This window comes from Apis mellifera, linkage group LG1, assembly GCF_003254395.2.
Source record: "Apis mellifera strain DH4 linkage group LG1, Amel_HAv3.1, whole genome shotgun sequence".
Classification (NCBI taxonomy): Eukaryota; Metazoa; Arthropoda; class Insecta; order Hymenoptera; family Apidae; genus Apis; species Apis mellifera.
In genome coordinates, this window is record NC_037638.1 from 10,141,608 (window position 1) to 10,169,415 (window position 27,808).

General features: G+C 34.8%; 1 protein-coding gene across 14 annotated transcripts in view; it reads left to right on the forward strand.

Annotated features, from left to right (window-relative positions):
- Positions 1–27,808, forward strand: part of LOC412813 (zwei Ig domain protein zig-8) — a 244,744-nt gene that overhangs the window by 201,919 nt on the left and 15,017 nt on the right. For all 14 annotated transcript variants that reach the window (XM_016916998.2, XM_026441042.1, XM_016917010.2 and 11 more), the window contains 3 exons: positions 1,099–1,260; positions 16,966–17,207; positions 19,838–20,057. In XM_016916998.2, coding sequence (XP_016772487.1) covers positions 1,099–1,260; positions 16,966–17,207; positions 19,838–20,057 — 624 coding nt within the window. The remainder of the gene's footprint in view (positions 1–1,098; positions 1,261–16,965; positions 17,208–19,837; positions 20,058–27,808) is intronic.

The window sequence follows — 27,808 nt, forward strand, 5'->3', positions numbered from 1 at the left end:
GGAGGCCGCGATACTTTCATATTAGCGGGCCACAGCCGCTAAAATAAAACGAGTTAATTACATTATGGCACCGGGGGTGTCGCTACCCCCAACTTCCCTGTACCGTTACTTCTTTTTCTCTCGAATCTTTCTATCTAATCGTGATTTTCAAACAAAAGGCGATATCGATAAATAAAATAGGATCGGAAACATTTCTATCCTTATGTCGAAAAATGTGACTTTATTTTCATGATTTTGACGAATTGATAATAAAAAATTACTCGCGTTTGGAAAAGCATAAGGAAAATATTTTTGGAATATATTAAGATGAATAAAACGTATATCGAATCGATCGATCGAACGTTTTACAATCGTAATTTTGAAATGGAGAGGATTGGTATGTAGCTGATAAAAGTTGAACAAGTTGTTTGAAAATCGGGATCAAAGCTGAGCATGCATGGAATACTGAATGTAGCTTTAAAACCTCGGAGTTTCCTTTGTATTTTACCAAACATAAAAGAAGAAGTAAACGAAAGAAGAAAAGTCAAAATAAACATATCGTTCGTTTCAAAAGAAATTCTCGCAGAGAAATTTTACTATCGATTTACCAATAATCGAATAATATTGATAAAGACACAATACAACACAATCAAATTCAATGATATAACATCAAAAACTTTTTGCAAATAACTCGAATATACCACAATTTTATTACTTGAACACATATTGTTTGTTCGAATTCCGCTCATACCCATCGCTACCATCTTCCTGCAATTGGCCAATATTTTATTAACTTCAACAAGGAAAATATTGTTTAAAAAATTACCCTTGGAACTTTCAACTTAATACTCTCACACTTTTGTTCTATACAATATATATATTTCATGCTTATTCAATCAAATAGAAAATTAATTAATCGTTTTAACGAGGGAAACATCTCCTCCCAATTAAATACGATTACTCACTTAACGCGAACAATTACACATTTCGGCCAATTTGCTCTCAAACTTGATCAATCCGCATCGTGTAGAAGGGGAATGCGATTCGGAGATAAGTTGGAGCCCACGTTGGCGCATGGATGCTGGTGAAACTATCGTGATATCCGGTCGTGTGTTTCAGATGACAGCGATGTCGAGGCAGCGGTACGCGAACCGCAGCAGCGGGGACAGATAAGGAAGGGAGGAGCCACGCGTCGGGCAATCATGTGTAGTGTCATGTGGCTCCTTCGGCTCCTAACGACTTGCTGCCTCGTTTATCTATCGACGTCCGACTTCCACACAGGTATGTGCCTATCGTATTTCCACTCCACTTTCGTTCGGGGAAATTTTGAATTTCGGTCCAACTTAAGAATAAAGTTACTTCGACAAGCTCGATTTGACTTGAAATTGTGCGAAGAGAGGATCAATTGTTGTCGTATTTTAAATAAAGTTTGTTATCCGAAGTGACTTTATTCGAAATTTTCATTTGATTACTTCTTACAATGGATTAGTCATTCTGCTGTTTCGTTTCGATGGGAATGATTTCAGTCGCTCGATGATTGTGATAAATAGAGTAATTCATCGTTTCAGAGGTTTTTATACAGGTTGAATGTAATTGCAGGAAGAGGAAACAGAAATTATTTTTAATAAATGAAACAGTTTTTTAATAATATAACAGAAAATAATATGTGCTTTATTTTATTTTGAAGAGCATAAATATTATTTTAATTATCTGTGTAATTATTTTTCTTATAAGAAACATCATAAATTTTTATCTATTAATATTTTAATTACACGTATACGTTCGAAACGGGATAAATTAATTGGATCAAAAATCTATGGATAAAATCATTGTTTAATTATATCATTAACAAATTAAAACTTGAGAAAAAATCGGAAAATCCTAGTCTCTCTATCAATTATCATCCATCATCGAGATAACGTCCACTTCATCGGATGTTATATCTATCGTTGAGGGTTTTCTCGACATACGTCATCACTGCTTTACCTTTAAAATCATCGAAATAAACGTCAAAAGGTTTTCATACGACCATAATCGTTGGACAATTGGATAGATCAAGGACGGCTTTGCGTTTCATTCGATTAAAGCGCGAACGTGCTCTTCTCTCATTAATCAAAACGACGTGAACGATTCATAGAACATCGTATTGAGTTGTTGGAACAATTGCAGATACCTGTTCGAGCACAGGTAAGAATACTCAAACTCACTGATCTGTCAATTGATGAAAGGCATTTTTAACATTATTTTAACATTTTAGGAATTTATGAATATTTAACATGGAACAATTGGATAATAAATTCTAAATTTTGAAAGACTTGAATCTAAAATTCAAGAATTTCACGCGATACTGTATCTTCACAATGATTCTCAGATCCTTAAACAATTATTTTATGAACAAAGATATTTTGATCTTGGAATGAATCCTGGATCAATCGAAATTTTCGATCTTAATACGATTTCACGATTATTCACAGAACATAAAGGCTGAGAATCCAGAGCAATCTGTGGTTTATCTCACGATCCTGTGATTAGAGTGTGGTTGTACTTTTCGAGGCTTGAAATGTTCCATAACCTGCTTCATGACATCGGTCCCGTGAATGCTAAGATCTTCAAGCTCTCGAGATAGATTCCTATCCTACAAGGAGGATCCTAAAGTTCCACGAACTCTTGAACCGATTCACGAAATCTATCCCTCAAAAAGAGCACGTTTCGATCGAAGAAAAATTTCCACTTGCAATTCTTACAAATACTATTCGATCGATCCTTAAAAACAGCTTAAATATATCTCTTCAAAGAATATAATAAAACGTGATCACTTATCGTTTTGAATTTGAAATAAAAAAAGAATAAATAAATAAATCTCTATGAGAAGCTAAAATCAACACAAAAATCATCTACGTTTCTGAGCAAGCCTGGTTATCGTTAGTCGCGTGACTCTCTTGAGATTAACTAATGAATTGCGTGAAAACGAGACGGGGGCGGGCAGCGTAAATCGTGCGAGATCGCAGCATACCGTAATCGGCGCCACGATTTACGCCACGCGAAGGAGGGAAGACTCCATTAACCGAGGCGGGGAAATTAGTTTCCATGAAATTCAGATTTGCGCCCCGTATATAAATCCGGAGCATCGAGAGCAAATTCGTCGTAGCCGCGTACGCGATCAGTTTCCTCCCCTTCTCCTCCCCCTTCCCTTCCATTTCTCGTGTAATTAAGACGCGAGCGAGCCGCGAGGTCGATGACCCCCCTCAAATTGATTTCAACTCGCCGATCTAAAATTTAACGTTCCTCGTGGGGAGGGTTGAGGGTTGGATCTTAATGTTTGTACCCGTTTCGCGAGTAAAGGGTTTGGTCCACGATACGAGTCGAATTATCTTTAATTGGTTTTCGAATTTATTTGCCCTCTTTGACGGCAGATGTCGCGAGAGGTACTTTTCGCTTGTGTTTGGATAGATTGGATGTTCGAGATGAAAGGAAAAGCGCGTGAAATAGGGGTTGGAATGTAGAGAAAGAATTGTAAAACTGGATATGATGCCTACTTTGCTCTCTTTGATGAATGAAAATTTTGGGAAATTTTATAATAGAGTTATAATTAGTTTCAGTTGGGATGAATTCGTCGTATTTATTCAATTTGTCTTGAATTGTATTTGTTGTTAATAATTTATGTAAAAAAAAAAGATAGATTTGGGAATGTAAGATACAGATTTGCACGGATTTCGATGATATTAATCTATTATATAATTCTAAGAATATTGATTTTAAAGTTAAATTTGAATTTCTGACGGTCTGCCAGAAAACTTGATAATTCATCCTAGATTTTCATGGAGAGTCGTGGCGCGTTGATCGAGGAATTAATTTAATTTTTAATTTCGAAAATTCCGGTGAAATATTTTTACGGAATAGAGCAAGAGGTAGCTAAATTGAAATTGAAAACGCGTTAAAGAATTAATAAATTAATCATAAATTAGATCCTTTCTAGATTTTAAATTGGAAAAAAAAATCGTTGAAACTATTATTACAACTTTTATATTTGGATAAAGAATATAATAAGTGATTAAACAGTGATAAAACAAGCTTTCACGCTATCCTGTTATATAGGACGAGGGTCCACCCTAATCTTAAACTATTATAGATAGATTCCATGTTTCATCCGGATTTGTGTGATTTATGAAAGGAAGAGGATTTTAAAGAAAGGGTAATCCATTAACCAAGCTGCAGGATTATATTCCACGAAATTCAAATCAGAAAGCGGATCAATTTGAAAGCGTTAGACAATTTGATTCACGATCATTCTTCTTCGTTGGAAGGATTAAAAAAATCAGCTTATTATACTTGATGTACAAAGAATCAGACTCGTTTCCAAGATAATATTATTAATATTTATTTCAAGTGCAAGAAGAATACTTTTATTATTTTCACCGATAAAAATAACAAACAATTGAACAATTAAATGGATAAGGTTGAAGATGCACAACTATTATTTACGAACGTGTTTATTCATATCTACGTGGGTGGATATTGTCTGCGTGATACAGCTTATTCCTGTAATTAATTTCAATCGCGCAACAATACGTTACCAGTAAGTAATACGGAATGGAACTTCAACCGAAGGATTCCTACTTGTAGATTAGGTGACTATCGTAAATCATTTCGTTGGATCCATCCATCTTCCGCGGCGTCTTCTCCGTGTACAAGACTATCCATCCTATTTTTCACGTTGCATACCCCTTGCATTTGTTTGCCTCGAAGATTACATTTTATTGAAAATATCAACTCTCCTTCCGAATATTTTATACCATTATTAAAAATCTCTAAAAAAAAACGAGTATTACGCATTAATGGTATTTAATTGCAAATTTTTATCGATTATTAATAAAATCTCGCGCGTATCAACGATTCATGCATATTTATACTACGTAGTATCATTTTTTTTTTTTTTTTACTATACTTCCAGGTCTTTTGATAGAAATTCAACCGAGATTTATTCGAAACGCTTGTAAATCACGCATCGCCATACAATGATTGATTTAAAAAAAAAAAGTTCTGGATATTTGGCAAAATCGTTCAGAAATAAAGGATATTCTATTAATCGATGAAAAATAGATATTAATAGAAATTTATGATTAAATAATCGTACGAGCTTAATTAAACTTTACAAAAATGTTGAAGATTGGTTCTAATTTCTTTTTTTCTTTTTTTTTTTCCAAGGATTGTGAACGTATATCACGTGTACACATTTACACACTCGTGTATTTCATGCATTAAATGATGCAATAAAATAAATTAAAAAATTTGACGCGCGAGTATTAAACGCGAAAGAGGAATAAAATGAAAACGAAAACCACTGTAGATTATTGCACTGTTTCGTTGTACACGTGAAATTCAGTAAACCACGTCAGCTGTCCATCAGAATGGAACGTCACGGATTCATGGTTGTAGATTTTTTTGTTTTCCCCGATTCTTTTTTTTTTTTTTTACACATTTCCCATGAACTCCATCCGCGATGAATCCATCCCTTTGCATTCATCTTTCCCGCTTCGTTTCCCATCCCCTTTCATTTGTCCAATTATTTTTATACACATTGAATACACATTGAAATTCCGTAGCTACAATCATGCCTAACAACTATAACTATAACTATTCCTTCAAATTTTATCCATTTCACTACACATAATTACAAAATATTTTCTTAATTTCAAGAATGACCATCTCAAACTGATCAATTTCATTCTCTGAAAAATTCGATTAATTTTATTTCACTATTCTCAGAGATTATAAATAATCTCTTCCTCTTACTTTAAACAATTTTCCTTTCTAAAATAATTTTCTTTTTCTCTCTCTCTTCTAAAGAACAAAATTATAAACTCAATCGTAATTGCGAAACGAAATTATCGAGTTTCCTCTGTGGATATCGTTCACGGTTCTATCGTTGCTCGTAACATGAAGGTACGCTAACTAGATCCCGTTTCCGCTTTCATGTTCCCGGATACGAGACCGACGGCATTCGTCGGCTAGACATTAAAGGATTTCACGATAATCTTCCTTGATATCGAGTTTTAAAACGTCGCCGAGCCGTGTCACTATTACTGGTAACGTAATTGCTTTCGCGGTGTAATAATATGCATGCATCTTCGAAGGCTCGTTTAAGTGAACCGACACGTAAACGAACTTGCACGTTGTCGAGTTGTTAGAGACCCGTTTATTCGCTTTCCAATTTTTTCTTTTTTTTTCTTTCGAGCGAAGTGAGTAGTTTATATAAAGTCTATAAAGGCAACTTTATACTCTAAGTTGATAAATTTTTATTTATAGTAACGCAGTTTGTTAACGAGAATAATTATTGTCAAGAATTTGATACATTATCATTATAAAAAAATATAATATCCATGTTATTACATTTGACAAGTTCATATTTTTATAAATATGGAGGAGGAAGGAAGAAGAAGGATGTAAAAATAAATGAGGGATGTACGAACGATACAGAAGAAGATAGATAGAATGTTCGTATAAGAATAAGGAAAGCTTTTTAGTAAGAAATATCAAAAACCGAATGGTTTTACTGATACTTATAAAAATTTTCTTACGTAATTTTATCTCGCTGATATTTCATTTTTATAATCTTCATTACCTTCCTTTTTACCCCCCTCTCCTGTATAAAACTACTTTCTAGGAGATTATAAAAAATTAATAGGAAAGGATCCTTGTCAAAAGTATTATATACTCTTGCATAAATGTCATTTCATCGTCGTAACTTTCATTATCATCCCTTCCATTTCTTCCACCCTCAAACGAAACCTAATTTCTAAGATCTGTATCTTAATATTAATAGAAAAGAATCCTTCATAAAAATACCTTATATATATATATACACATAATTTCATCTTCATAACTCTTCTTCAGCTCTGCTTCCTGATTCCTCAGAAACGCAATATAGAAAACTAATAACAAAGGGATCTGTGTCCAAGATTATCCTTCCTCGTTGATCAAATAACCACCGCAAAAATAAGGGCGAGAATGAAATCTCGTAGGAGGTGAACCAACACCATCAAAAGAAATCACCCCCTCGAAAGGATGTGATCTTTAACTCGATGGAGGTGGTCACGTATCCGCGCTCGCCAAAAACCCGAAACTTATTTCTCATGAAATCAAGCTGATTTCGCACGGTCGAATCGAAAACGAAATCTCGAAAGCGGATCTTCCCCCTCCCTCGCTTCCAATTTCCATTCTCTGGGAGAGAGAGAGAAAAAAAAAATGTCCACCTGACGGACAAAAGGAAAAGGGAGATTACACGCGTCTTCCTTTCGCTGCACCCGCGTTCGTATTCGAGGAAGGGATTGTAACCCGTTCTGACAGTCACGTTTTCGGCTCTGTTAAGGCCGGCAAGTATCCGATTCCACGCCTCCGCGAAACGCTCGCTGAATTCGAAGAACCTGACCCTCTTCCATTTCCAGTTTGGAAGATTTTTCAAAATATGCATTGTGCGGCACACAACTTGGTTAGTTAAGGGGATGGTTTGAAATCTTGAGAAAATCAATTTCTCTTTATTTCTCTTTTATATTTTTACAAGTACACAAGTTCTTGGTAAAATTGGATGTTGAAAAATAAATGATGTTGCTTTCGCCTGAAATTTATTTTAAATCGATGGAATGAATAAAATAATGATTGGAATCCAATCGAAAGGAACGTACTGACTTGATCGTATTTCTATTACATTTAAAAAATCTTGAAAGATAGAAGAAATATGCGCGTGAAGGGAAAGGAAATTATATGATAGAATATACTTGAATTATTTAATACAGTAATTTAAATATTTTATTAGAACAATTTCTCATCTATTTTGAATGTATTTCAAATAATTTTCATTAGAAATAATTGTGACTAGTGTTCCTAAGTAAATACAATAATAGAGTTCGCGTATTTTAAATTCTAATGTTTAAGATAATATTTAAAAGGGTTGAAACCAAATCTTTCCATTATCGTAAATTGTATCGTCTCAGGTGAGTTAAAATTTATTTAAGAGTGATCGATTCACAAGAGTTGCAACGTACGAATCTCATCGATTCTCGGGAAAACGCGTTTTCCCTGTCGAAGAGGAACGACAAACAATGGGAGATTAGGGGGTCGTTGCTGATAAGCCACGGATTTAAAAGAAGGAAGAAAAGCGGTATCTGGATTGGAAATTGCAAGATTAATATTAAACACACGTTTCTTGTTACCATAGATATTTATATTCCGTAGAATTCTCACGTGTTAAACGATTGTCCGATATTGACGCAATTTCAAATTTTTTTCCACGTGAAATACGATACGTTTGTTCGAAAATTTTCTTTTTTTTTTATGGTGAAACGAAGAGAAATCTTCGTTGAAAGGCGATACAAAATTCATGCAATCATTTTCCTGTCCATATATATATCTCAAACTTCTTCTTTCGTTTCAGTATCTTCGGAATTTCCTCGAGCATTATCGTTTTTTTCCCCTAAAGTATCTAGTTATTTATATATTCTCGAATAACGAAACGAATTTGAATTTAAGATTAAGCGAAAGTGCAAGTTCAAGTTTGTTCAAAGACACGGGAACTTTTGAAGATACGCTTTTTTTTCCCCAGCTTAGGAAAATTTAATACAACATGTGGCTCGATAGAAATTTAATAATTTTAATTTGCAAGGAAAAGAAATTCGATAATTTACGAAAGTTTGTAAGAGAATTATCGATATTGTTACACGTATTTACAATTTGACCGTAAAACACTCTTGTTTCGTGAATCATTGTGAATTAAAGTTAAGTACAGATCAACAACGTTCATCCTATATATCCTTGCTCAAACATAAAATTTACATATTCGTGGCTGTGGCATAAAGGGGATGACACACGCCCAGAAAAATATGAAAATCCGCGAGGAATCAAAGGAGATATCGCTTTAAAGATACTCGAAATGGAGCCACGAGTTTAAAAAAAAAAATAAAAAATAAAAATACATAAATTTTCACGAAAAATCACAAATTCGAAGAGATTCAAAAGGCTTGAACTCGATTTTTCGAAAATTCCATTTCGTCCCCGTGTACGGGTTTAAAACACGCGGATCTCTGATGGTGGTTGCAGGACCGCATTGCGGATACGAGGCTGAAAGTCCTCGTTTTAAACACGTGAAATAATTATTAGGTTTCGCTAGAATCGAGATGAAATAAATAACCGTGAATTTCGATTCGAAAATTTGACGAAATTTTGAAACGTTTAACCGAGTATAATTCGGTAAATTAATAAAACTACAGAGAAATACAGATAGACATTTTTATAATTTTTTTAACCTCAAATTCGACAAAGATATTTCTTGTTTCAAAATTAATTTACAATTGTGTATTAAAAAATACAATTCCATTTAGAAAACGATATAATCATCGTTCGACTTCGTAGCTTTATAATATTACTAATATATCCATTTGGATGATGGATTTCCAAGTGATGTATTAATTCCAATCCAAATAATCACGTAATAGTAGATCCTTAGATGCTAACTATCTAGAGTTTCTGGAATAGACTATAGAGCAAAACGAGTAATGCTAAATACAGGTGACAAGTTGGCAAATTCAAACTCGTAGAGGCTAGACACAGGTGACACTGAAAGCGTGAGACTTGATATCAGGGGAAGCTAGGATTCCTGGTGTGAAATGGCATACAAATGGCACAAGACTTAGGGAATATAGTGCAAACACACACACACACACACACACACGTGTCCGTGGAAATACAAGACACTTTCAATGCGTGAACCTAAACAGAAACACCTCTCTCGTTCGTAAGGGGATGGGATTATCTATGGAGTCGAACGATTCCCAGTTGGAAACATCGAACTTGGGAAGAGTTAATACCAGAAGATGTTAGAAATCGATAACATATTCAATTCGATGCAATTACTGGAAACTTCGTGATAACTTTCCTATCAGATATATCGAAACAGATGCATACATAGATTATGAGACGATTCGTAATTTCTTAATGCAATATTATCGATTCGAGAAGGAATTACAGGAAGCTTCGAAATAATTTAAATGGTAATTTAAAAAAAGAAACGATTGTTTACTACTCTGGCGAGTAATTTATTCCTAACTGATGTCGCGCTCTTTATTTAATCAAGTTATTAAAACTTATTCAAGTTATAATTTTGAAATAATTTAATTTAAAATTTTCTCAAAACATGTCTCCTTTACTTGATGCAATCTTAGATTCACGGTAAATTGATTAAAATTTAAAACACTGCTATATCTATTAAATATTTTAAATAATATTAAATAATATTTCATACGTACTTTAAATGTACATATATATATTATTAGTGATATTATGAGATATAAAAACACAGTTTTCTCGTAATATGAATATTCTGAGAGGTCATTGATCTTGGAGAAACCTGGAGACACCTGGAGACCGCAGAAACTTCAGGAACCCTTTAGGCTTTGGAGACTTTGGATAACGCTAATACCGCAGGGATCCTCGATTTGCCAAAGACCACGAAGAACCTAGGGACCCTAGGAGCCCAGGAGAATCATAGGGAACCTCAGAGATTCTGAATATCTGTACGATCTCGCAACTATCGATACATAAACTTCGGAGAATTCTGCACCTACGGTGTTGAACCGTTGAAGATGGAAACCATTGAAATCCTTGAATGCATTATATATATACGTATAAGCCATGATTTTTCTATATAAATATAAAAAAATCTTGGAATTCATATCGATATGTTGTGAATCTTCGAAGAAATATGAAATTCTTCAGAGTTTTAAAGACGCTTATACTGGATTTTTGGCATCTCGTATTTTCGAAATTTCCTAATAAGTTTAGAAATTTCTGGAATCTCTGTGATCTCTTTTCCATAAGCAGGTACTATGTCATTAGTAGATTTTGATCTCTTTCTGAAATCTTCTCTTTGATTCTTTCCAATTACTTTGTGATGATCAAATTGAATCCTCTCTAAAGAAACAGATCTTCTAAATTACACATCAATGTAATAGTCGTGGTATCTTAAATTTAAGTCGAGCAATTTTTTTTTCAAATGAGATACAAACATTTGCGACGAATCTGTAATTTGATAGCTTACAAAATTAAAAAATCTAATTTAAATATTCAAAAAGAAAAGAAATTAAAAAAATCATCGACTTAAACATTTATCACGAAGTCAATCTTACAATCTATCACCATGAAGAAAAGAAAAATTAAGTTAAGAAACTTTTTATGATATTATTACTACAATCTAAATAAAAAATCCTATCTTTTCGTATAAATAAAAACAATAATCTCCTCTATAGTGAAATCGAGACGATTAAATTCCTGCGCGAATCTCGGTGCCTAACCGATCCATCCGATGCAATTCGGATTTCCATTAAATCCAATCCAGAAAGAGGATCCTATAAACCCTCGAGCTGACATCCAAACAAAAGGAGCAACGTGCCGCGACAGATAACAGCGTAACACCGGACTCCGCCACGATAATGCGCGCACGTTCCATTACGCATCGCGGCGATCGATAGCCGTGCACCGCGTAAAACGCGTACACGTTATCAGCATCGTGTTATCGAGCGGCTGATTTATCATTACAAGCACACAACCATGGGATGAAGATCGACCGTTGTCGATCTTTCCGCCGTTACACGTCGCTGGAGGCAGAGACGAATGGTTCGACAACCATCGTTGTCGCGGAATTGCGCGTCTCGCGAATTTTCTCACAAGTGTTATCGATAAACAGGCGTGTTTCGCTCGCGGATGAATCTCTTTTGGGGATGGTTATGGAGCATATATTTCTTTATTAGAAAGTTATTCGTGAAAGGGATTTTAAGATGGATCGATGTTGGGTTTTTATTTCTGGTTTCATTCGATGAAAGTTTTCCGATTTTATTCGCACGGAAATCAATTGTGGAGATCAGAAATATTGGTGTGGATTTATTTATTAAACGATATCTGTGTTGGATGAAGCGAGATGGAGATATATATATATGATGAAGATCGACAACTTTATAAATAATTATTATATTTTTGTTTTGATATTTAGAATCGATCTTTCAAAAGTATCGTTTGAATTATTCAATATCATAATTTTTTACCAAAAAAATTTTTACAAGAAGATGTTTGACATAAAATTATAATAGATTTAATATTATAAAATATTTTCTTTCGATCTTCTATTATATTCTGTAATTATAATAACGTGTGTGCATGCAATAAATAATTGAGCCGATGAATTAGAATAAAAGATGGAAGGTTCTTGACTGAAAATTCAACGAAAATATAATTCTTCAAGTTTAAAAATTCATGAAATTCACGTTTCTTGCAATTAATTTATTGTCGCTCCTTAAGTGAGAGCATCGCTGGAATCTGATTTGATTTATCGAGAATAATTTTATCGATGGAACAAACTTGGGCCGAATGTCGATCCCGCGAGACTTGCCTCAAGTTTCGCAGAAACAAATTTGTTAAATTGATCTCGTGGAAACGGCGCATTCTATTTAAGTTTCACGATCCCCACCGTCGATTTCGCGTCCCAATCTTGCAACGTATCGCGAGTTTCATTGGATTCAAAGTTTTCCTCGAGCACTTCTGTCATTCTTCAAACGCTATAAACTCGAGTTATCGCGGGTAAAATCGTGGAAAGTTTAAAAAATAGAGAATGTATAGAAGGATGATAAATTAAATTACATTATCCTAAATTTGAAATTAATGCAAAGTGACGAGAGAAGAATCTTCATACGTACAATTAAAACAGTAATTCTTTTAAAGAGTCTCGTGCGGATTATTTTTAGAAAATTTATATTTTCTCGTATAACATTCGCATAAATAGTTGATGCCATGTCTGTTGTGTGAATACTCACCAACATCTGATAACTCTGTAACTCGTATAAACTCCAATGAAACAGTATAATGGACATTGAATGTATCACAACTAAGGATATACGGGTACATTCGAGTTTATTCGACACGCAACTTACACATATAACTACTAACAATTTAAAATGAACACTCTTCCATTTGAAAAAAAATTACATAAAAATCAATAAATTAAATAATGTCCTTCCACACCATGCATTCATATCTCATTCATATTGCCATTTCTCACTCATTTCTAAATTATCTTCAACTTCCATACACACTTTTCAAATAAAGAACCAGAGATATAACATGTTTAAGATGAATAGTAACAAAAATTAAGTTTCGAAGGAAGATTAAAAATATTTGAAAGAAAAACGATCCTCTTTCGTTCCTTTTTTCTGTTACCCCTTATAAATAATTAAATCCATCCCTCCCCAAAAGTAATACGAACGATTTTTCTTTTTCATCGATTGAACTGGGGCGCTACAATTACACGTGCAATAACCTGGCCCAAACACCACGGTTCATATAACGGGAGAGAGAGAGCATCTCGCGCGGGGAGCCGCGTGAACGCATATTAAAGGGTGAAGCGGCGTGTCGAGAGGGCGCAGGGACCGATAGCCGCGTTTAAATGGCGGCTAGTTCCGTGATTCGGGCAGAAGCCCTGGAACGGCGTGTAACGCGTGGCGGCGGTCCGCGGGATCCGGTTTATGCATAAAACATGAGCGCGTTACCGGTTGTGCCTCGAATCGGAATTATTTACCGTGGTTAGCCGGACTCGCTCGAATTACGACGTAACCGTGTTCGATGGAACAGAGGAGACGCGCTGGAAGAGACTAATTACGCGGATCCCTTCGTATCTCGAAGCAGGTGAAATCCTTTTCACTTTTTTCTTCGAGAAAACTAACTATTGTATCTGTTATCCTCGATTCTTTGAACCGTTGTTGAACTCGTAAACCAGTTTTGAATGAATTAAAAATGATATATCTTGAAGGCACGATAAAGGGGGATTCTGATACGTTATGAGATTAAATAAACGCTCACTATCGAGCCTCGTGTATCGTCCACTTGCGAACAGGTCACAAAGGAATTCAATTTTCTCTCAAAGCATCCCCGGTCCACCAATCCTAATCGATTTTTCGAAATCCGTATCTATCTGCTCGCGAAATAGTACGCAAAAAAAAAACGGACGCGAAGTCGATTTATTTTCGTCGAAAAAAAAAGGGGGGGCTTTCGACGGTTGAACGATCATTAGATCTAGAATTGGACTTAATCTCGTATTTCTGAAACTTCGTTTCTAACCCCCTCTCTTCGACGATGCGGAATAATGCGCGCGATGAAGAGAGGGGAAAGCGCCAAGTCAGAAGTCTCGAATGTTTGCAAATCGCGAAAAAAATAGGTCGATTGCTAAGTCTCGACGCCCGGCTGGGGATAGCTGCGTTGATTGTGCCTCCGCTCTTCGAGTGGAGAAAGGAGGGAGAGGTGGGGGAAAAAAAAAAATATCCGCGAGATAGCTCGGGGTGATTACTCGATAAAATCCGGGGTGATTCGATCGAGAAATCGGGGAGAGACGAAAATCACTACCTCTAATTGATCGACGCACAATCGTGAGTAGAAAACCGGTTGAGATTTTGGATGAACAGAGTTTTTCATACGCGAAAAATATTAATTTTTTTTTCTTCTGAATAGATTTCAAATTCTTTTCAATCTCGTGTTCCCTTAAACTAAAGTTTCTGTGTAATAAAAATATACGTGTCGTGAATTAAAAATTAAAGAGTTTCCAAATATAAATGTTTATTATTATAGAAAAGAAATTAATTCGAAAGAAAAATTTTTAAAATTTCATTAAACTGTTTCGTACTCCTTTCATTTATTATCAGCCCATTAATTCATACGATCGAAAGAAAGATATGGCTAAAACTTCTCAAAGAAAATCATCTTTTGATAAAGAACACTTTTGATTGTATCGTGAATTTTTTTCGATCTGATGGAAAAATTTGACCGGTTGTTTAAATATTCGCGGGTGTAAAAAGAGGGTGGCCTGATCCAGGGATCAATACGAGCTATAACGATTTTCATATTCGCCAAGGCAAGAAGGGATACCACGGCTTCTTCGTCGGTATCCGGAACACGCTTTCAACGGTTCCACCGGAATTCCCGATCAGTTTTCCTTCCCTCTGGATCGTGGCAAAATTTTCACGACGGAAGCAAAGAGAAAAGATCGGGTGGGGAATGGCGGGCGAACGTTTGAAGAGGAATCAATGGGAGGGGAGAAAGAAATGGATGATCGTTGCTGAGTTTTTCTATTGGCAGAATCTGCTTGTGATGGTGTAACGAGGTTTAGGTTTGATCTGACCGATGTTTAATTAGATGATTGATATTTATTTTAGAAGTATTTTTCTTGTTTCTTCTAATTTGTTGTAATAATAAGTAAATGTTGAAGTTACTTTGATATTTTTTTTTTTAGAATAGTATTAAATTACGTTTAGGATTATTAATAATCTCAATCAATAATTGTTAATTTCGTTTTGCAATTACAATCTTTATTTAAATGTAATTTCCTTAAAGTTTCTTTCATGTATTTATTCTATATTTTGTATCAGAAAGACACTTAAAAAGTCTTTGAGTTTTTGTACGATCTATAAACAGATCGATGATAAGAAGAGGATTAAAATATATTTCAATATATCATTGTTAAATAAGCACTTAATAATAAAGGTTTCGTTTCAGAATAATAATTTTTCAAAGTTGACTTTCAATTTTTTTAAAAACAAATTCCTCAATTTTTAAATCCATATCTACAGAATGTTGCAAAAATATGCACAGTTTAATCGAAGATTCCTGAGATAATTTCAATCAAAATCTTTTCCTTTGAAAAAAAAATTTTCATTTCATTTATTCGAACTTTATTTTCGCGTACAGTTTTACATTCTCTCTTCGTTATAAAAATTTGCGTAACTTTTATCTCAAACTCCGGCCTCGAGGCCTGATAAAAACCTTGATAAAATTGAACGCGATTGCAATTTCTCGATCGAGCGAAAGGTTTAAACGGCGATAAAGATAAACGAACAAATGGGTGAAAATTTTCCAAGTGTGCAATACAACAACGTTTAAATTTATATTTAAGTGACGCGTTCGTACACGTCGTTCTGAGGATACGAGCAGACAAATATCTAAGCAATATACGTACTTATTGTTTTCCGATGCGCTGCACGCGATCGAAGAAATATCGCATCCTTCCAATAGCCTGACATCAAACTCTCGTGCTTACCTGTTTCGCTGTATCTCTTGCCCCGTTGAGCAACGATAAATTGGACGATCTAACCTTAGACCCAGAACTGTTTCCATCTATGTACGTAGCGGTAAAATATATGGATCGAGATATAAATGTGATATAGAAATTATTTATAAGGGAATGAGCATGATCTAAAGTGAGAGTATCCATGCTTGTACATCGACTTGATAAATGATTACATCGATGAATCGAATCGTCAGATCAGTGAACGAAAGATCGTATCGATTTCGAGATAATTTTTTAACATTTTTATATAAAAGAGAAACGTGAATATACCTCTGTGGATTCTCAAAATGTTTCCTCATTTTCATTGTATTTCCTTCATTTTCGTTGTACAACAATTAAAAATAATAATACGAAAGACGAATCCTACATTTTTGGTCGAAATTTCTTTCACGAGATGCATAATTACTCCCAAGCTACGATGTCTATATTCATTCAATGATTACAAACGCATAGGAATACGTGTGTACCAATATGTACCGTCAGTTGTCAATTGTCTGTCCAATACTTGTAAACACCGGGAAACGGGGATCTCTGGAGAATATGGAGAATATCGCGACAAGATATCCGATCAACGATGGCGTGCAACGTATCCAATAAATCGTGCAACGTTTTTGAATAAATAACATGGGCAGAAAAAAAAAGAGGATCGAACGTTGATATCGAGTTGATAAAAAATTTGTAATAAAAGAAGTTTAAAATTTACAAAATTGAAGAGAGAAACTTTTTTTTAGATTAAATTTCAATTCTCAAAGAAGTTTGAAAGGATCTATTACATTATAAAAACGTGTTTATTACTACATGTATTAACTTTTCACGATTTTTAATTGTTGCAGATCTATCAATAATAACAGATTCAATATCAACGAAATCGACGACGGCGGCAAAGCGGTCGGTACCGACGGATGCGCCGATGTTGAACTACATTTTCGATGCGCACAGCACGCTGAACAAACATCAACACCATCACGATCACAGGTGGGGCCCCCATTTCGAGGGAGAAAGCAAGAATATGACGGTACAGGCTGGCGGTAGCGCCCTGCTTGACTGCAGGATATCCTTGCTACAGGATAAAACCGTGAGTCTCTTCCTTCCTTAAGCTCTTTTCTCCCATTTAATGATTCTTTAGAAGCATCATCGAATGCAAATTTTCGTACGTCGATAGTTGAAAACAATTGTAAAAAACCGTGATCGTGATTCGATAGAAACTCGATTAGTTTCTTAATTGATACAACCCCTTTATAAGTTTCCCGCGCAAATACTCATTCTTGCGAAATCATTCAACGAAAATATGCAAAACACGTCAAAATATATGTAAATTTGTGCAAAGTGTATGCAAAAGTATGGAAAACATTTGTATAATATGTAAAAGTAGGGAGAGGAGGGTGGGGGAAAGATGTTGTATATTTTCACGTGTTTCTGTATACTTTTACACCCTCGCATATATCTCCATTGTTTTACATACCTTTTCCATACATTCTCCATCGTTTTGCATATCTTAACAGTTTAACAGTCAAGGTCTCGTATTTCGCCAGCTTACACTTCCCCGTCGGGGAAATTAGAAAGGCTATAATTCACAATTAATCTTGTAAACCGTGGTGGTTTCAGACGAAGATGGGTGGCCACGATTTATTCTAATTAATTTCTTTTCGCCCGCCACCGGTCTTAGATCTCGGGTGTGATGACGCCACTTCCGGAAACCAGACACGTCTACCGCCAGTTGGAACAATCGCGCCGTTCGAATTAATTTAATATCCGGCCTCATTATACGCGTGCCGGTGCGGTTGAACAGGAATTATCGCTCCCGGCTAGATTTCGCGTGAATTTCCCCTCGTAATCGTTGACATCCACGTCGCACGAATTTCATTTCGTTTCCTGTTTCGATTATCAATTATCGCGTGACAAATATATATATATATATATTGGCAGATATCGTCCTCTGGATTCTTCTCTTTTACTTTCATCAAAATATGATAAATTATTAAAATTTCAACCAAGGTACGTTTTCTGATTTCACTTTGAAATCGTAATTGAAAAGTTATCGTATAATTTTAAATTAAAAAAATTTTGTTTTATAAATATATGAGATGATTATTAATTGTTTGAATAAGAATAGAATTGAATATAAATGAAATAAATTTTAATAATTGATCGAAATTTTATCGTTAAAATTTTTCGTCAATGATCAAGCGATATGATATATAACCACTGGGAGGAAGAAATTAGTTTGCAACTGCGATAAATTCGACACTTATGTTTACCGGGTGACATCTATCTTTTCAGAACTTACCAACTTCATTTTGAAATAGAGAAACGACGTCTACCAACTCTGCAGAAACTCGTAGGGCAATAGTTATATCCTAAAAGCATCGCACTTGGCTGAACCATGGTCGAGCTCGCCTCAGCGTAATATTAGGCTATTAATGTCGTTGCTGTTGTTAATACTGGTAACGACGGTGTTGGCTAACGCGATTATCCATGCATGATTATCTTGAAAATGCACACAACTCGACTTAGGGACGATATTTATTAGTTATTTGAATTTCCCGCCAAACATTCTTGGCTCCATCCACGAGCGCGTGATCGATCAAATAGGTTAAGTTAGACATTATTTATATCAAAAAAAAAAAAATCTCTAAACATTTTTTCTATAAAAGATAATTTTGAAAATTTTGTCCCAAAAAGCAAACAAATAATAAAACAATATATTGTATTGAAAAAATATGTATGCCTCGCTGAGGATAAGATTTAAGAGTTGAAATAGAAAAAAAGATAAATCAATAGCGGACAATGTCGATCGGAATTTTGTACAAAATGTTTCATGTTCTAGTTATAAAGATAGCCAAAAGCAATCGATCACGATCGGTAGCGATCACACGCGCCATTGATAGCTGTCCATAGGCGGCAATCTCTGTTGAGCGGATAATAACGGGCTTGATATCCATGTCGAAGATGTACGATATCGCGCACATTTAATGGGGAATACCGGCAAGCACTATCCAATTCCAGTTATGTGGATAATCTGTGGATTTCGGATCCTTGTTTATCAGAGCATTATCTTATGCAAGATTTGTTCGTAACACGTTTCCCTTCAATTTTCTATGATCTAACATCTTATGATCTCGTTCAATTTTATGTTACACAATAATATATTAAAAATTGAGATTCGTTTGATGACAATGAAGGGTGACGATTAATTGTTGCGAATTGATTGATTGAGAATCAAATTTTAAATTAATATACATTATTTTCAATAAAAGTATAAGCATCAAAACTTATATCAAGAAATTCAATAGTTTCATTTGCAAATATTTGAATGTATCATTTCGAAACTATTAAAAAATTTGATAAAAAGTAAATTAAAAGATTTTGATGAATATTTTTAAAAGTAAAAGGAATATATAAATATTTATTTGGAATAATTTGTCATTTGTACATAAGGCATTTTCGAGACAATACGAATTAACGAGACATCTAGCGGCAAATCTTAGTTATTAGAAGTTAGAATTAGAAAGATTTGTCAAGTGTCTGAAACAGAGAATCGGAAAATTGTCACCCATTTATCGAGATGATGGAAAATGTCGTGCAAAATTAATATCATCCAATAATATCTTCCAATCTATAAAACGTGTAACAAACTCTCTCCCCCAAAATTTGATCGAGAATTAAGTAAAATAAAACTAACATGGAAATAATTTGTGTCGACAGGTGTCTTGGGTACGTAGGCAAGACAATGGGGAAAAGGTAAATTTGCTGACAGTGGGTCAGCAGACGTACATAGGAGACCCAAGGTACACGGTGAAGTTCCAATACCCGGATAACTGGCGTCTACAAATCCGACCGGTGAACAGTAGCGACGAGGGCCAGTACGAGTGCCAAGTCAGCACTCATCCGCCCAAGTATATTCACGTGAATCTTCACATCAACGGTAAGTACAGCAATAATTCACTTTTACGGCTATCGTAAAGTTAAACCCGCATCGTCAAATAGGTCTGAAGCGTCTGAAAATTATCACGGAACGTATGTTATCTTTAATAGTACGTTCCTCCTACTTCTATCAATCACATTGCGTTTCTGTTCCAATGGTGAAGTTAATAGTATGTGATAAATACATTTGAATCGTTTCAGATAATTAGACACTCATGAAATATTAAACTTCGCTACGACATTAGAATTTGACGAAATTTTAAAAAAATATATTTTGACAGTTTAATTTAACATGTGTAAAATACAGGTTATTATTCTGTGTATCTTTAAAAATTTTTTATTAGTTGCACTATTTTTCTTTTCTATATATAACACATCGAGGGAATTATTTTTGATCAAGAAAAGTAAAAAAGATCCAATTGTATATAATTAAGTATACATCAATGACTATACTGTTTCCATTTCCAGTATCCCATATATACCATAAAAGTGATCAGTGATGCAAAAATGAGTTTATTGACAAAACTTATCCACAGTTTTCCGTGTTCCATATTCGTTTATCCCTCTATATCCAGTAATATTTGCCAGTATCGTTTATTCCGTCAACTTCGTTAACTTTGTTTGTCAATCTGTTCACGCAGTCGTTTCAACGCGGTTTGATACATTTCCACACACATTAACGCGCTCATTGTATACGATTTATTTCGAAAGCATCCTCAAACTATGTACGTTTCAAAAAAAAAAAAAAAAGAACGCGTTTTATCGGACTTTCTGTTTTCCTTTTTTCTTTTTTTTTTTTTTAACGCTAGACTAACTATCTCTGTTTCTGTGTTCTCGCGTTTCATTTCTATTTCTGCACCTTTGTATTAAAATCATTTATAAAAAAAAGAAAACTTTAAATGGAAAAAGTTTTTCCAATTTACTCGTTGAAAAGTTATAAAAAGAACTTTATATATTATATATTATGTATTTTGTTTGCGTAAAAGATATTCTTTTTAGGTTATAATTTAATACAATAACGATCCGACGCGACACTAGCGCCATGTGACACTATTAACTACTAATATTCTAAGATTCGCAATAATTATTCCTTACTTTTTTACTTCTCTAATATTAAAATTATTATATTTTTCTATATTTCATTAATTCTTAAACTTGAAAATTATGAAACATGTCGATCATCGCTTAATAAAAAAAAGAAATAAATATAAGATAGATAAATATGGGCAAATAATACGAGAAACGCCAGAACTTATAAAAATTGTAATTAATATAGTTCAAATAGAAACAATCATAGTAGAGAAGAAAAAAATAGAGATAGTAAACACGATGTGGAAGGAAATGGATTTATCTGAATTGGGGGAGGAGGAAATGGAAATAGTAGGACAAAAGGTCGAAATGAGACGAGTTAAGTAGTCGCAAGGGAATGCCAGAGGAATTGGCTTGGTTCTTGGCGCGAATCGAGTTTAGAAAAGAGGTCATTGAGTAAGTGATATGCTTAAGTATGGAGAGAACAAGAATTGCTGTAATTAATTTTCTTCGATTCTTATATTATTAATTTAATATAAGCGTATAAAGTATAATAATATTTTTTAAAACATTACAGATATACAAGATAAAATTATAATATACGAAATCAGATGTTTGTTCCATTTTATTAGAATTATACCATTATTGATCTTTTAAAGAACTTTTCATCTGAAAGATAATTAAACACGTTAAAGATCGTTTTTATTTAAAATAGTTTTCGAAGCGAAACGTTCAAAAACGCAATAAAGTAGATTTCGAAGGTAAAGTGATAATGGAACGATTTTAAAATTACGTGTATTCGTTTTAATTGAAAAAATAATGCGACATCCATCTTGGAAACGTTAAATTGCTCCGGCATTATGTTCCATCCTTTGGGAGCAGAAACAGGTGATTTAAATAATTAAAGTTACCGGTACCATTTCAAAGGCAGTTTTAGGGAAATTCAATTTTACTGTTGCTACTACCAGAGGAATTCCAAACTCGAGAAGTTTGTTCGTTCGCGCGAACATTCTTGGTTAGGCGTCCATTCACCGGATTTTCAATCAAACTAATCATCTTATTCCTTTTCGAATCGAATTAATCGACGAGTCTTCGGAATGATATTGATCGATCGATCAATATAAAATAAATTCTTAAATAATGATAGAAGAGAGGAAAAATTCGATGAAACTTTGCCCAAAAGATTGGATTAACTCTGTTAAGAATTTTTTATCTCCCCCTTTCAAACAATGGTAATAGCAGTCTCCAAGTGAGCCGAAAGTACGTGTCGGTTAAAAAGAAGCCATCCGCAAGTGCCACAGGCCATGGTCTCGATGTAAATTAAATGGGAGACGTGAAATAACCTCTCTCCCTCTTTCTCGAAGTTAAGATTTTCCCTTCAATGATGTCGGGAGAATCGTTTAAATCGGACAACCGGAGGGATAAAAGGTGAAAGCAGAGGGAAACAAAGAGGAGAGTTGGAAAGAAGTATTCAAGTATTCAGCGTGAGATCGAGGAAATTGGCTACGTTCCTGCTACTTTCGTGAACTACGGTGTCACGAAGCTCGCATCGGGAAAATCCGTCGTTGGGCGGATGCCGAGAGAAATAAAACCGCCACGACGGGAAAAGAACGGAAAGGAGGAGAAGTTGATTTCGAGCTGATTCGATCTGCCTATAATGTGATATATATATATTGGCCACGAAAATATTCGAACATATTCTACCAATTTAATCAAAGATTATTACAAAGATGATGTATAACAAATAACACGAATAGTTCTAAAAAAAAAAATATATGTAAAATTAAGGCTTATCAAGCATTTATAAGCATTCAAAGTTTGCAAGAAAAAACGAAAGGAAGAAAGTATCTTCATTGATTTACTTGATTCATCTAATTTGCATGATAAATTCGATCGATCCTTCAAAGGTGAATATATACGTATTACACCCTTGTGTAATTTTTAAGATTCGTTAATAATTCGTAAAAATTTCGCCAACAGATTGCACGCAGAAGTATAGGAAGAACGATAAAAAAGAAAAGATATTTTTACTTCTATAAAAAAAAAAGAAAGAAAACTCGTCGCAAGAGCTTGGCAAAAATTACACGAAGCCATTATTGTGTACATCGTGCGCAGTTCATCTCCGGCGTGGAGTAGAAAAGCAACGCGTTGTAATCATCTGGATAGAAGAGCTCGGCGCCATACATCGAGACCGGATGCTTACGAATATTAACAGTGGCTATGGTCGATGGTGGCTTGAATGGCGAAAATATTTTCCTCTGCGCGACCACCAGGGGTCCACCATCACAGGATTTTTCACAAAGAACAGGTTCCTTTTTTTTTTTTTTTCTTTTTTTTCGTGATGGCAGATCACGAAACGTGGCGTATTCAGCCACGGCGGAAGGCAACGTTCGTCGAATGGTCAGCCAAAGAGTAAAAAAAATACCGAGCAGACGGTGCAGGACGAAATGACGATTTCGACGTACATCAAAGGGAACAGGAAAGAGAGGGGAACCTGTCTTGAACGTTACACGGTTTCATCGTCAATGCTTTAGCCTGTAAATCATCAAACCGTGAGAGAGGAAAAATGAACGTTGCTGACAGGAACAGGCATGTTTCTAAAACGATTCGAAGGGAATTGTTTAAAAATCGATGCTCGTGAAGATGGTTGGACGTCTCATCGATCATTAATCACAAATATCAGTTGATGTAAGCAATCAATGCCAATCTTGATTTGATTTTGATCTACAATTATTCTTTGTTTTTCGTTTACAGATATTAAACTCATATTTCTTTGAAATTCTATTTCTTTTTTGATATTAATAAGTAATAAATTAATATTTAAAACGTCTCTTTTTTAAGCCAATTAACGAAGATCCTGTTTTTTTAAAATTTCATCCATTTTATTAGTAAACTCGTGGCTTGTAAAGTTTGACTAATAACATCAATTAAATCGTGTAATAAGAATTTAAAGAATGTCAAAGGAAAGAAGAGAAAGAAAGAAAGTGTATCGATTTCTAACCTAACCTCCAAAACAAAGCGATCCAATAAGGGAAAGGATCCGAGGAACGTCAAAGAAACAGAAAGACAAAGAAAAGTTGATCAATCCTGTATCAAATCCTAAAGTACCCCAAGGCAAGAAGGATCCAAAGAGAATAAAGGCAAAAGTTGTAAAATCAAAGGAAAGGAGAAGAAATAAAAAAGAAGAGAGAGAGTCTCGATTACCTCACAATCAGATCCCTCCAATATTACAATCACTTCAAACACCTTCTGCTAAACACCTTATCCCACTTTTAAGAATGGTCTTTCTCGCGTTGGTCGGCTTACAAAATGACGGTAAATTGGAATAAACTGGGCTGGAAGATAAAACATTGGAAGGTGGTAACGGGCCACGATAAAAGGAAGGGTGAGCGGTGGAATAAACTGGATGAAAAGAGAGAGAAGAAGGGAAAAGAAGGGAAAAAAGTCGGGGGAAGTTGAGAAACGAGAGACAGGATCTGAGCATTCCGCTTCTGATCGGATAAATTGGGTTCGTTGGTCGAATTTTTGCGGCTCAGCAGGATAATTGAGGGCGAAGTGGCATAGACCGGTGGAATGGACGTTCGAAAGGGAAGCTCCCCTCCTCCCCACGTGGAAGCGGAACAACTTCATTTCGAGTAGAGAGAGAGAGAGAGACAGAGAGGGGTGGGATCGAGATACGTCGACTCGTTTCCTGGAACAAAGGGAAGTGGGAGGGGGTGAAAAGTGGTACTTAGAGGTAGACAGGAAAATGGACAGCGAGCTCGGAAAATGTAAAACTACGGAAGGAAGTTCATAAATGAAAAGGAAACAGGTGAAATAAGAAGCTCGGGCGGCAATAAAGGTGAAAAAAAAAAAGGAAGCCGAAAACTAGGTTTCTTTCTCTTCCCTTTGTTGACGTAATTTTTCCTTTTTTTTCTTTTTGGAACGAGAAGAGGCGAAATAAAGACAGGAGGATGAAAGTTGTTTCGAAAGAGGGAATAATTATCGTGTAATAATCGCGTTTAAATAGATAGATTCGTCGCTTTTGGCCCAACCTCTTCTGATGTGGAAGAGGCGGGATCAGTCTTTGTGCTAACAAGATGTTCCACTTAATAACCGTGCTTTGTTGACGGTCCTCAAACACGTCCAACCGGTTTGACAAAGCCACCGTGTCCTCCCGAGTTTTGACTTTGACATCCTCCGATCTAATTTCATTTTTTTTAATTATTCGAAATTTAGGAATTGAATCGTGGCTAACTTTGTTGGATTATTGTCGGAATTAATGCTATCGTTGTGAACAGTGGTTTCATTTATATTCAAAATATATATTTTTTATTAGATTGATGAAATTTTAATCCTCACTTTTGAGTTTTAGATGGATTTCATTAATATATTCATAATTTGAATTAATAGTTTTATTAAAAATTAAGATTTTAAGTGATAATTTTATCCCAATTTGTACCCAAAAGATTTTCGAGGTTATAAAATTCTAACGTCATTTTTGAATTAAGTAAACGAATTGAGATTTTATCGATATATTCAGGAGTTAAATACAAAGTTAGTTAAATGAAATAATATTTGAATGATATATAAAATGGATATATCATTTTGTTTCGAATATTATTATTCTCTGTTCCTGTTTCAAATACAATACATCCGATCCTCCGATTGAAAAGCTATATTATATATTATAGATAATGAAATGATATGAAAAGCATAAATCGATCTTATTTTCGAGATATGTTCATTTCGATTCGATTTAGATTCAATATCTGTTTAATTATCGATTGTATATTACGATGACATCGCGTTTGCACGTGATACATAAAATGGCTGCTCCGTGACACTATTCTCGTACGAGATTTATCTTTATCGACGGTCATTGAATATCGATTATTATTAACCTATTATTCTCATAAATTTTTATATCTATCCTATTTAAGGAAGTGTTTTCAATATTTTTTTTTATAAAATACGAAACATCTGTCCATAAATAAAAAAAAAAAAACTTAAGAAACTTACAAGTTCATGCTTAAAATGTCACCGATATTAAAAGACATAATTTCCCGGAAAAGCGATAAGATTTGAAATTTTCTCGCCCTCGTAAATTCGTGACTAATCGTAAGACGAGAAAACTACATTATTAAAACTCGTAGATTTGTTCGAAAACCGTGAAAAACCAAAAGTAAAATTATAATAATTGACGACTCGACTTAAAATAACCCATAAATCAAATTTAAATAATCAATTTCCCTCCTATCAAAATTAATCTAAACGTAGAAAAATCAACGAAAGTATGAAGAATATGAGAGAATAACTCGTTAGATCAATATCTTTAAAAAAAAAAAAAAAAAAATTCATCCCATTAATAAAACATTGATTCTGAATTTTAATGGAGGGGATAAACATTCGTTATTCAAAGGGGCAAGATCTTCTCCTCCGTCATGTTCCAATTCCCACCGACTTCTCGACACTGGATTACATTTTAATCTTATACTTTCATCCGGGATAAGCCCGCGTAAATTCTTCGTTATCGCGGAAACGAAACCGTGGCGGATTCAACCAGAGAGATTCAGACCCCCTCCCCCCTAATACCCCGTGCTAAACTTTAAACCCCGTTGCCAACCATGTTTCCAAAACATGATTCGTCAAGATCGTTCCGTGATCCCCAATTTTGACATTCGTCACTTCTCGTGACACGACCCAATTCTTGCTCGTGAACTTTCCCAGGGCTAATAGGTAATAACTGGCCGGAACATCGTGCAAGATCCCGCAAAACTTATCGAACGTCGCATAATTATAGATTAATTCTACCGTCACGCGAACTGTGCGCTATCAGTCCGCACGAATTTCGTTGGATCGATAAACTCGCGCGTTTATTAAATTTACAGAGAGGAAATAGAGGATTGATTAAAAATAAACGATATAAAAATAGGTTTTAAAATCTTGTTTGTAATTTGTATTTAATGGCTTAGCTTTAGTAAAGATATATCATTCTCTTCAAAAATATAAAATAAAACGTATCGCGCTCTAACATCTCTCGAGAAATAATCCCTGAATCCGAAAAAATAGTCACGTTCGTGTTATAAAGCGAGCAACCACGCCTGTTAAGAACAAATGTCGACGGGGTAACGTATCGTGGGTTAAGAAAAACGGAATAGTCACGGTATGTGGTCGCCACCATTGTTTTCCTACACGTGTGTGCCGGCCGAATTTAAATCTGTAACCGTGGCACGAACCTGCTTGTGCAAACGTGGCCACCCGTTAAACAAATGGACATTTTCATAAACGTTGCAAATTAGTTGAACACGAAAACGGATATTCTATCGTATCCTCTGTTCATAAACTTCAGAACTTGCGAAGAAAATAAAAAATATCTCTTTTATCATTCTCGATTTAAATAAATATATCATTCAAAGTTTATCATTCAAAGTTTTTTCATTCAAAATAAAAAAAAAAGGAGGAGGAGAAAAATTCGTAGTTAAGTAAAATATATATATATGGAAAATAAATACAACGACAGATTAAACTGTCACCTACGATTTTACACCCCTCTCTATCGATCCACGGATCTCACAACCCCGTGCGTCACAAATCACGGGGTATTCGCGCAACGAAAAATCCACGGCAGGAACGAGAGAAGGAAGATCTTGCTCGCAGGGCAAGAATTACGAGGGGGAGGGGGATCGAGGACAAAATCGATAAGCGTCGCGCGACCATGAATCAACGCCCGATGTGTTTAGA